At 35.4% G+C, this 12,097-nt stretch overlaps 1 protein-coding gene across 1 annotated transcript in view; it reads left to right on the forward strand.

Moving 5' to 3' along the window:
- PLGRKT (plasminogen receptor with a C-terminal lysine) overlaps positions 1 to 11,790 on the forward strand; it is a 28,284-nt gene extending 16,494 nt beyond the window's left edge. Inside the window, exons 2-4 of the mRNA XM_014252233.2 lie at positions 3,767 to 3,897; positions 4,892 to 5,001; positions 9,263 to 11,790. Coding sequence (XP_014107708.1) covers positions 3,767 to 3,897; positions 4,892 to 5,001; positions 9,263 to 9,384 — 363 coding nt within the window. The 3' untranslated portion in view covers positions 9,385 to 11,790. The remainder of the gene's footprint in view (positions 1 to 3,766; positions 3,898 to 4,891; positions 5,002 to 9,262) is intronic.
- The last annotated feature ends 307 nt before the right edge of the window (positions 11,791 to 12,097 follow it).

A 12,097-nucleotide genomic window follows, 5' to 3' on the forward strand; every position in this document is an offset into this window, starting at 1 on the left:
AGGTCAACTTCAGGCAGTTTCTTAAGGCTTTGGTTTTGACTTAAGATCTACCAATAGTTGATCGCCAGTGTAAAGCCAGCACGTCAGTATATCTTGGTCATTCAGAACTACTCAAGCTACAGATATTCATTTAAGATTGGCATGTTAAATGGGCAAACATAAGGATATTGCCCATTAATTGTTTTAATTTTTAAAAGACTAGTTCAGAGGAGTTGCCTGAGTGGCAAGGTGTTTAATTTTGACACTTAGAGCATCCAAAATTAATTTAAAGGTATATACTTTTTACAGTCAAGCTTTGCTTTTAACTGATCAGATGTCAGGTTTGGGCATGCTAAAGTAGTTTTTGATGCCACAGGGTAGGCAGGCACCCTGTCTTTTGTCTGCTTTGTATATGCCAGAGAGGTGTTCCCTGCTGTGCTACACAGTGCCTACAGAGGTCCCTGAAAAGAGCTCAGGTGTACTCCAAACTGGTTTTCCTATGGTTATTCCAGTAGGTGTTATTTGTGTGATGAAACACTATGTAGCAGGACAACTTTGGCCATAATTGTTGCTCAGTTTTTCTTTTTCCTTAAGGAGAGTTTGAAATCCAGAGGAGTTGTGGAATTGCCCTGGAGCACTTAGAACACTTAAACTAAATCTTTTCATTAATCAGATTCCTCTTGTAATCCTAACAGCTGCAGCACTATAGTCTATTGTTTTGCAAGATGAAACTATAACAAGTAACAAAACTGATCTTGGAAACAGAAAGCATGAATGAAGATGTTTTTTGGAATAAAGGAGTACAGAAGAAAGGAAACTTTTGGCATTTGAGAGAAGTAATACTGGATTTGACATAAAACCACATAAGTTCAAATGGATTTTGGAGCACATGTTCTGTGTATGAGCATGTATTGTTATTAAGTTTTCTCTGCATAAATTATGACTAAATAAAAATTGGTTTACAAATCTCTGCATCAGTACTGTAGCTTACTTAGCATCCCCAAACACATCTCAGGGCTTTCTTCATGCTACGTCTGAAGTTTATGGACAAAAACTTCAGTAAGAGCACGAATTGTTCTTTTAGCCAAGTGTCACTAGACCTGTGGATTAGTATTCCTCTGAAACCATTGTTTCTTGGCTGTCACATTTCCCCATGTACACAGAGAATGTTCATCTCTGATTCATAATTCTTAAATTTCCCTCCAATACATCTTTTTTTTTTGTTTGTTTGAAGAACTTAAATACAGTATTGTGTTTCATTTGGTTAAAATTCTACATCTAGATGGAAGAAGCTTGCTCAGTGGAAAGGAATTACAGGCATTTTTCTATGCATTTCATTCCACCAGTTGTTTTTGGATGGAGAAAGCTGAGGGTTGTTTATCTCAAGTGAAAGAAAAAATATCTAGTTAGAAAAGAATATGAAAAATGTTTGATAATGTTATCTGTCTATAATATAGAAAACAAGTTGTTTTCGATTGTAGTAGGTTATTTATATGAACCACTTGAAGATATACATGGAAGTACCCTTGGGCATCTGGAATTTGATATGACAGTCTCCTGCAGCATGGTGTTTGTTTGACTTTATTGCTGGTGACTTATCTTTTTCTTTCAGCACTTGGGTTTTAAAGAGCTGTCAAAGAATAACAAGTGTGAGGGGATTTTTGTTGGGTTTTTTTTCGGGGCTTTTGTGTGTGTGTATTTGTTTTTAAAGAAATCATGTTAGGATCCTTTAGTTTACTTTTCTAAGTCTGAACTTACAGCCTCCTTTTTATGCCATGCTTACTTCTTTCTAAACACTGTGCATTTTGTTGAACTGTCTGCTTTTCTTCTTCTCCATTGTTCCCTTTAGCAAGACCTATATTTCACCAGCATATCCTTGTCCCACTTCCTTACCATGTGATTCTCCAAATTGAAGCTCATTTAGGGTAATACTGTGCATCTTAGAAGCACAGGCCCTTTTCTGTGCTGACAGGCAAACAAAGGATCCCTTAATACTTCCCACATATGTGGAAGCTACACCTATAATCATACTGAAGATGAAAATAAAGTCATTAAAAGGATATTACATGTCATTATTTTATCTTACCACGTCAGCCCTCAGCAATTTACCAGGCTTAGGATATCTGGGACCAAAATGGGTCTAATTAATGGGCAGTGTACTTGTTTACTTTAGAATTTCCAACTGTCTTGTAGGTGACAAAATAAAATCTAATTATTTTGATATTTTATTAAGTGGTTTGTCAGCCATTATATAATTACTTCTTCTGAAAAAAATAAAACAAAACAAAACAAAGAAATCTGAAAATTATGGCTATCAGAAAGGTAAAGCCTGTTGATATTTTTTGTGAGAACAACAATTGCAATGTAAGTCTTGAGGAAAGAGAAACAGATGCAATAGTACTGTGAGACTATAGTGAATGTTGTTTTTCCTACTGTGTACAATTATATGTAATTAGATCTGTCCTTTTTTCATTATGCTATCTCAAAATTATTTCTACCTATCTAGGTACTGAATTAACTTGTAAATAAGATAGCAAGATCAACATAATCTGAGGAAATAATTAGTAACAATTTAACAGAAATTGTTCTGTTCAGGCTAAATCAATAGTAATGGAGATGAATAAATGGGTGGAAACCTTAAGTAATTACAAATCCTTTAAATTATTCTTGAATTAGAAAGCTGGAGAAAAGAACATATTTAATTACTTTTAGAGATTCATTAGAAGAGAACTTTCTGAATTCACTCTTTGTTCTTTCTTCCCTAGAATACAGTCTTTTAGGCAGCTGGTATTCTGCTTCCTGTACCTTGTTGAACTTTCATCCAACTTGGTTAGCTAGCCTAGACATACAAACCCATGTACTCAGTTTTTTTCCCCACAACATGAGTTATAAACATTGCTGTTTATAGAAGAAGATTTCTTTTTGTTCTGGTAACTAACTTCTCCACTCTGGTTTCAGACTGCTTATTTTTGCACAATTCTTATTTTTCATCACGCTAAGAAGGAAATTCTTTTTTGTGTTCTGTATAGTTGAGAGGAACTTCTGAGAAATACAGAATTTACCTTACTTAATGAAAATGTAACAGTAGGTTTAGACAGGGCATGTAATTAAAAAAAAAAACCAACAAAAAAAGTCTACTTTTTTATTATTCTACTATTTTATTCTTCTTACTAGAGAAAGTCCTACTTGGACATGTGAATCTATTGACTAGATTGTACTTTTTACATTATTGTTTTAATTTTAGTTACAGAAGTATTTCCTTATGGACTTTTGATATATATTCAGGATCTATAAAAGATCTGTTGTCTTCAGTGTTTTTCTATATTTGTAATGGTGGTGTTTCAGGAGAGTTATTAGCTTTATGATGCATCATGAGGATGGCAAAGAGGTGTCAAGATTCACTCTAAAATTACTACAACTAGATTAGAATTAAGCAGAATGAATTGGTAATGCGGGTACTCTATGGATCATCACCATGGAACTGCAAAGGTCAGAGAATCTTAATCTAGAGAGTCCTGCTGGGACTTTGATACCTCTTAAACTTAACACTGCAATTTTGGTTGTCTGGACCTTGAGAAGCACATTTAGAAATATTCTGCATCAAAGTTTTGCTAATTGACCTAAATGCTTTCTTGGTGTAAACTATTACTGAAGACCATTCTCAATCAAAAGCCATGAAAGATTGCCTTCTTAGTTAGTGTTTTGGATTTATAGACCACTGAGAGATTGAGTCAATCTTAAAATATATGGATTACTTAATTTTGTTTAACCTATCTCTCTTCTTTAGCTGGAAAGGCAACTAGTACTGCAGAACCTAATGAGAGAGAGACAAACAGCCATGCAGATTGCTTGGACACGAGAATTTCTCAAATACTTTGGGACATTTTTTGGACTTGCTGCTGTTGTTTTAACAACTGGGTATGAAGTTTATTCCCTAACAGAAGATATGAATATATTTTAAATTATAATTATAATTATAAAATTATAATATTTTAAATTATATATTTCTATTTTTCTGGATCTTGCTTTTGCATTACAGCAGGTAGTTATTTTTATCTGTAATTGCTCAGAGATTGCTCAAACGACAAATGGACTCTGAATTCTGTCTGCTTCTGAATGTGTTTTGGTTATGTCTGTATTGCAGATTTATTTCAAAGCAGAGACATGAGCTGACAATAAAATGACATATCTGAAGTACCAAAAGTCTAAAATAGAAGTACCAAAAGTGTAAAATAAAAGTTGTGTGTGGAAGGGGAGTATTTAAAACCCATGCTATTTTTTTGTCTGCACTGAGATTTAATGAACAGATAGTGAGTAGCATATCCTCCATCAGGATTTTTTAAATGCAGTGAACAAGTGGACATATTCTGAAGTCTAGTCACTTAAATTTGAATCAACTGATCCAAGGGAAAAAGAAGCTTGTCTAATAAAGCTATATTGCATAGGGAAGAACTTGCCCTACAGTACTTTTGGTTGATAGTATGTTTTTCTTGTGCTGTAACATGTTTAGAGGGAATGTAGGAAATATTTTTGGGTTTGTGTACATGGTGAAGATTAAATGCACTTTATGTTTTATGGGTTCTCTGTAGACCCGGATGCATTTGGAAATGAACATAGAATCTACATTGTTAGATGTTGCAAGTGGCTGGGTATATGTGACTGCACATGCATGCTAACTGAGTTAGATCATATCGTTAGATATATTCAAAAATCAGAATTGCATTTTTAAAATACTCTTGGGTTGAGAAAGAAGGCAACCAGAAGACAAATGTTTCTCAAAAAATTACGACTTGTTCTTTGGTTAGAGACTTCAGAAATATACAAAAGTCTACACAGTTAAGATCAGCCTAAAGTAACAGTGCTGATACGCTGAATATGCTAAATAATTTTTTTTTTCTTTTTTCTTGCACAGAGCAATAAAAAGGAAGAACCCAGCAGTTTTACTGCCAATACTTCCCTTAAGCTTTGTATTTTCTTATCATTATGATGTGGGCTATGGGACACTGTTGCAAAGGATCAAAGGTATGTAAGTCTGTGCTGTTCTCATGTAGAACCAAGCTTCAGTTAACCTGTTATGTTTTTTTCAATGGCTAGGAGAAAACTTGTAGTAGATGTTTGGGGTTTTTTTGACAGAAATATTACGTCTCATTTTTATCTTCTGTTAAAATCAGATATTTTGCTAGTCAAGAGTACTCACTGTACTTTTACAGCACTTCTTTTCAGTTAAGACTGTCAATTTCTCCTCTTGTTTCAAAATATTTGAATGCTAAGCTTATAAATACAGCTGATGTAAGAATTGCATATTTGGGAGAAATGACAGATCTAGTGATTTCCTTCTGAATTCCACTCCAATGCTGTTTTTTGGGGAAAGAGTTAGGGATTAGAAAATGAAGGAATGCAGACATGAATCACAGCCTTACACCTTCATGACCAAACACAGTAGTCAGGTGACGACATCACTGCAGTGTCCTGCTAAGACTGAAGAAGAAAGGTGAGTCCCAGAAAGCAGGGTCTTGCTTCACAGTTGTCCCTTGTCTATGTGATGAAATTATATACATTGTGTTAAAATTTATGGAGATGCATTTATGTTAACTCTGATTCCTAGTGGAGGAGACTGGCTCAGTGAGTGTTGACTGCAGGTGAAGACAGCATTGGGCCATGGCTTGTTACCTTCACAAATTGTCTTAGTTAACTGGCTTGTTTGTCTTGTATGCTACTGGCACAACCATATTGAAACAAAATAAAAATCTGTTTCACCTCTTGATCTTTAGCCTCCAGATCTAGCCCTTCGGTTTCCTGACTCTGTATGCTTCACTGAAAATAGCAGTAGGTTAATTAGACAAAATCTGTTGTAGTTTCTGCTGCATGCAGGTGCAAATACATTTAGGTGATGCAGGAGTGTATACCTGTGAACATTCCTCAACAGCATTCAACAAACTTCTTTGGATTTTAATATGAAGGGATTAATATGAAGCTATGATTTAATATGAAGCTAAGCAAAGGGAAGAAGGGGCAGTTCTTGCAAATCAAGGTGTTGAAAGGGAGATTAGTACACACAGAGCAGAATTAGCACTTGGAATTTAGGATTTGTATGTAATGTGTTTACTGTGTACCGTGCGGTCGTGTACAGATTGAAGAGGGGAAGTATGGTGTCCTATTGCTTTCCAAATGGGAAGTTGTCTTCATCCCTTCAGATCTGCTAGGAGAGCTTCAGCAGTTGGAAAGGCTTGTGAAAGTGTTGTGCAGAAAAGAAACCGTGGAGCTGAATACAAAATAAAATCGAATATGCCAAACTAACTCTGTCTTTTCCAGAATGTTTTGTTTTTTTTTGGACAGAAGAAATGTGGTAGATCCATTATGAACTCATGAAAGCATTTGATGTGGTATTACCTAAAGATTAAGTTAATGTGAAAGACATGGGAATTAATAGACAGGTAAGCATGGGAATAAAGAAATGATACCAAATTTTGTGCTTGAAAAGGAAGGTTAGGCTTCAGCAGGGTTATTAACAATATTCCTCAATATTTGGCCTGGATCTCATTTGTGTTATAGCTGAAATTATGACTAGGTTATCCTGATCAAATCTTTGGTTGACAAACTTGATTAAGTTCATCAACAGAGAAGAAGTAAACTGTAGTGCAAGGATAGCTGATGGTCTGAAGAAATGAGACAACAAAATAGGATTCAATTTGATAATGTCAGAAAAAACTAGGGACTGATAGGGATTTCTGCCACCAGAGCTCACCAGATGGAAATGGTAGAAAAAAGGAAAACTTGAATGCCAATGCTCACAGAATGAGTATAATCCAATAGTGTGATGAAATTGAGAGTTGAGCAAAGTCTAGAAACATCAAGCATGGTTTCCTACTATCACAACATGGCTGAGGTTGGAAGGGATCTCTGAAGATTATCTGGTCCAAGCCCCCTTGATGCTATAGATGATCAGACAAGATCATCTATAGCAAATTGCCCAGAAAAATGTCCAAAAGGCTTCTGAATATCTCTGGGGATGCATATTTCACAACCTTAGTACAAGAGTACAGATGGGAAGGTGTAGGAAAATAACTCCTGTGGAAATTTACATGCAATTTAGATCACTTCTGTAAAGGGAATCTGGAATTACACTGAAGAGCTAAAACTATTGGGAATGACAAGCTGCCTTGCAAGAGAAAAAAAAGTGATTAATTTGTTTAGCTTTGTAAAAAGACATGACAGATTTGCGTCTACAGATCCTACTTAAAGGATGGAATAAAGGAAAGTAAGAGAAGGAAATTAAACTAATTACCAATATCAGCACTAGATTAAAAGGAAGTGGAATAGCCTGACTGAATCTGGTCTGGAAATGAGGTTCAGGAGTTCATTTTTATTTTAAGGTTAAAATTACGTAGTTGAAGGGAAGGTATTATGACACAATTGACCTGCAGCCACAACACTTATTCTCAATACTCAGCTGATCCCCATGTTCACTCCCATGGCTTTGCCAACCACTTCTCTGATTGTCTATTTATTCTGTTGGTGCATGCCGTGCTTCACCTGTCTGGTGTAATAATGAACATATATGCTGTTCTCTTTACTGTTCTTTCTTTATCTAGTCTCTTTCCTCCAGGGTATACCTATCATCAACCTCATAGCCAATTCCCTCTCCTAAAATAATTTGCAGTTTCTGTGCTGCATGGTGAACCTTGTATCTGAGCCACCTTGATCACATAGGTTTGCATACGCTGCCTTCCATCCTTTGGAATTGTTTTATACCCCTGAAAGGTTTCATTGTTTCTCTTTCATTAGGCATTTTATCTCTGATCTTGTTTACAGTTTTTTCTTCTGTCTCTAGCCTACTTGACCAAGAATTATCTCATTATTTTAGTAGTCTTCCACACTGAAATATCAGAAGGGTATTTTTTCCCACTTTATAGCTTGGGCTAATTAAAATTCTAAACTGACAACATAGAGGGAAATAGCTGTTTTAAGTTCTGCTTGTGTTGTTGGAAAGCCCTAAGTTTCCAGACTTGTGTATCAGGACCTAATCTTTTGGATGTGTCAGGGTTACAGAACAGCCATCAAACTATGTGTTCTAAACCTCTGAGGACACAAAGAATCAGTCACGGACCTGCTATCTGTGTTCATGGCCTTGCTGTTTTGCTTTTCCTCCCAGTCCAGCACACGCTTGTGGTGTTTTTCACACAAATTATTGGAGGAGATTTTATGGCCAGCCTCTAATTGCACACAACTTCTCCACTAAGCAATGGAACTCTGGCTACCTTTTCTAAGATTTAGATAGCTGATTTCTTATGTCCTGAGCATTGAGTGAGGCAATATCCTCTAGTACATCTGAGGGACAGACACAGAGAATTGCCTATCTACATCTCTGTCCCCAGGATCTCTTGCTAGTTCATAATCAGATGCTATATGCAAATGACTGATGTTGTGGGAGTGGTAACCAGTGTTGGATATTACCAATGGTCCCGGGCACTGTAGGAGCATACCAATGACAGCTGGGAGATGTCAACACTCAGACCTCCTCTCTAGAATAACTGCAGCCTTGACTGCATTGCAATATTTAGTCAGGCTGATCACACATAAATTTTCAAACAGTTTCAAGCCACTGCTATAAGAATCACCAAACTGGGACTTAAGGCATAGATAAACAAGATTTTTGGCATGGTGCCAAATGGCATGAGCCAAAACAAATGTATTCTTTGGCTAATCTTCTTCTTATATCACAATCAGACCACCACAACCTGTGTATGATGTTCAGTCTGTATCTTTGTTTTTCGGATTCTCTGTCCTAGAAGTTTTCATTCCAGGCTTACCCAGAGCATTTTGCACTCTACAACTTTTCCCTGCTATGCTTCATGTTTCAGTAACTGTCTTAGGAAATATTTTTGTGAGCAGTGTGCTTTGACCAATGCTTCTTCAAGTCCTGTGCTGCCCACATTCTGACACTTTTCAGGCTAGTCCTGAGGCACGAGAAAAACTGTGCCCAAATACGGTACGTCTGTGGCACTGTGTTTACTTGTTAAACTTATGTGTACACCTTCATGTGTTTGTCTGATCCACTTTCTTCTCAGATTCCTAATTACCCCACTGGTCCAAAATTCCTTAGAGACAACTTTGCTGATATATTGACATCAGATTGTTTGTGAAATACATAGCTAAGACATGCTATTTTGCTAATGTGGTCCAAACAAGAGTAGCTAAATTAGTTTCTTATGTTTTTTTCCTCATTCTTTGCTTTCTGTCTGTAAGGCTGAGGAAATTGACTTTTTTTTTTTTTTTTAAATAGGTGAAGCAGAGAACATACTTGATACACAGAGCACTTTGCTAGAATTGCCAAAAGGACCTCTCACATTTGAAGATTTGGAGAAGATCAGAATATCTCAGAACAATTTATTCAGAGAAAAATAGGAAGATGGTATTAAAGCTACATATCTGAAATGTGATTATAATACTGCATTTCAACATAAATAAATCATTAAAAATTTGATAAGATTATGAGCTCTTATAAAATAAAAAATTAATTATTTTTTTTAATAGTACTTTCAAAAGCAATTTGTTTCATATTATATGTATGTCTTAAAAATATTCCTTGTTCTGTAGTATATTTTCCTTGGTTATAATGAAATACTGAGTTTGCATTGTCTATTCAGAGTCTGAAAATAACTTTCACCTGCAATAAAGATGTCTGGTACTGACCTAACACAGTATGGTAATTGGCAGTTATAAGTTTGTATAAATATATATAAATTATATAAATAAATAGATACCAATTTCAGATGTATATCAGGATACACAGCTCAACTTGAAGTCAGGAGCAGGCAGTCAGTTTTTTTGAGAAGTAAGACACTTTGTTTGCTGTTCTTTAGGCAGTGAAGTCACCATCTCTGCTCCAAATTCTGATGGAATAAATAGCTTTTACCAGAAGTAGGTTCAGAAGTAAACACATAACTTGCTAACTGTGTTTTACTCTTATGGAAAACTGTGTTAAAGTATGAGCAGAGATAGTTTCTGAAAAAGAGGAGACAAATTATGTAGCTATTTCCTGAGTCTTTTTCATGCTTGTCCAACATTCTGAAACTCAGGATAATTTGGTTTTTGATAATTGAAATCAGAGTTTCACTACTAAGATGAATATTAACTTTGGCTAACAGCAAGCAAAATTATTAATGCATGTTTTTATAATGAGTAGATCCAAGTGGCCTTGTAAGTACTGAAAAACTGTGGGATTTTTTCCATGCCTTTACTCTAGCATGGTAGATACTGATAGTTTTAGTGTACTTTAATGTTCTGATGCCACACTTGGAAAAAAATTAATCTTTCTGTATTGGAAATCTTGTTTAGAAACAGATTATTTTGTGTTCTGGATGGAAATTATTCTAGCATTAATCTAATTGTGGAATGAAAAACAAATGCTCAAAAAGCATCCAAAAATGAATTAAGCTGAAGTCTGTACTGACAATTTGTTGACTTAAAAATTAAATTCCAGCTGGAGATAATGCCCCAAACATGATTTTGAAGACAACTTAACTAAACTTAGAATATTGTTACAGTAAGACAGGCAAATATATAATGAAACAAAAGCTTCTGAATATAGAAGAAATTAATAGCACAGTTTCCACGGTTTGACTTCTGAAAGTACACTCACTTCTGTATTCTGCACTCAGTCACTTCTGTAATTGGTTCTGTCTTCTGCAGGTTGACAATGCATACTGTCTGTAACTGATTTCAAATGGGATGTGTTTTAATAGTCAGTGTAATAAAATGAACACAAGTACTCCACTTTCTTGCTCTGTTTTGAATAACAGACTGTTTGCTATGCTTCCTCCAAGTTCTGAAATCCACCTTCCTTTAATTTTGAAGAAGTCTTGTATGTTTTGATATCTGTCATCTATTGATACTCTTTCTTCCAAAAACGAAAAACAATTGAACCAGCCTTTTGGGGTATTTCGATGTCTCCGTCTGTGCCTTTTAACCCATATTTTACTCCCGTGAAAGACGTTTTCAAAAGAGATTGGTTTTAACAGACCATACAACAGTTTTACTCATAAATCTTAGAAACTTAGGAAATACCCTAATTGTATGCACTGTGAATTAGGAATAAATATCTGAGTGTTCATGACAGATTCCTGGCTATGGTGTTTGATCAAATGCCAGTGTTAAAGGGAGCAAAATAATGGTAACAGTTTTAGGGGATAATAAAGTAGCTATATATTACTCTATCCAAACTAAATTTATTATTTTTTCCCCCCAAAGTTTGAATTTAGATCAATAACATTAATCTATTGCAAGACTCCAAACCAAAATGTGACTTAAATGGGATAAGTTCAATTCAGTATAACACAGAATCAGTAAAATACACCAAATTTATTAAGGAAAAGGCTCTAAGCAAGATGGTCTAACCCAGATATCGATTAAAGTGGGCTACATAGAATATGCCAAAAATCATCAAGGAGTTAAGGGTTATTCACCTTTATTGCCCTTATTTTCACTGTTTGCTTTACTTTTTTTTTTTTTTTAAAGCATGCTTTTGTTTTGAAGAGGCTCATTCTTTGTTGCAGAGTTACTTATTCTACTGACAGTGTATTAATCAAAAGGGTTGCATGTGCTGTGCGCAGTCATATCTGTCACATAGTGACAGATACAGAATAATTGAATGGTGTAACTTCCTTCAGAGGACAACGAAAGAAAACAGGAGTTTATCAGTGACAAGATTTACATGGGGAAATACGTGTTTACAGCACATGTTGCCCATAATCGGGATATTTGTTATAGAAATAAATAAAGCACCTAAAACTTCCTGCTCCTTTTCTGTCATTTGTGCTCAACTGGCCTCTGCTTTTAGACTTACTTCAATAAATCACAACAACTGTCTTTGTTTCCATGAATCACTGGGGAAAAAAAGGAGAGCAATTCCAGGGGGAGCTTGTTCTGGCCTGAAGGCACTACTCTTCCCACCTAAATTCTGTTGGGTTTTTTTGGTTATAATGTCTGATAGCCATATATCCTGAATCAGTATCATTTGGAGCAGGATTGTTCTGGAAAAGTGAGAAGTCAGTCATGATTAGGATGTCAAAATTAAGCTGTGTTCTAATTACGGATGTGTCTCATTTATGGAACCCAA

This window comes from Pseudopodoces humilis, chromosome 4, assembly GCF_049639895.1.
Source record: "Pseudopodoces humilis isolate 2021_Gansu_Grassland_sample_001 chromosome 4, ASM4963989v1, whole genome shotgun sequence".
NCBI lineage: Eukaryota > Metazoa > Chordata > Aves > Passeriformes > Paridae > Pseudopodoces > Pseudopodoces humilis.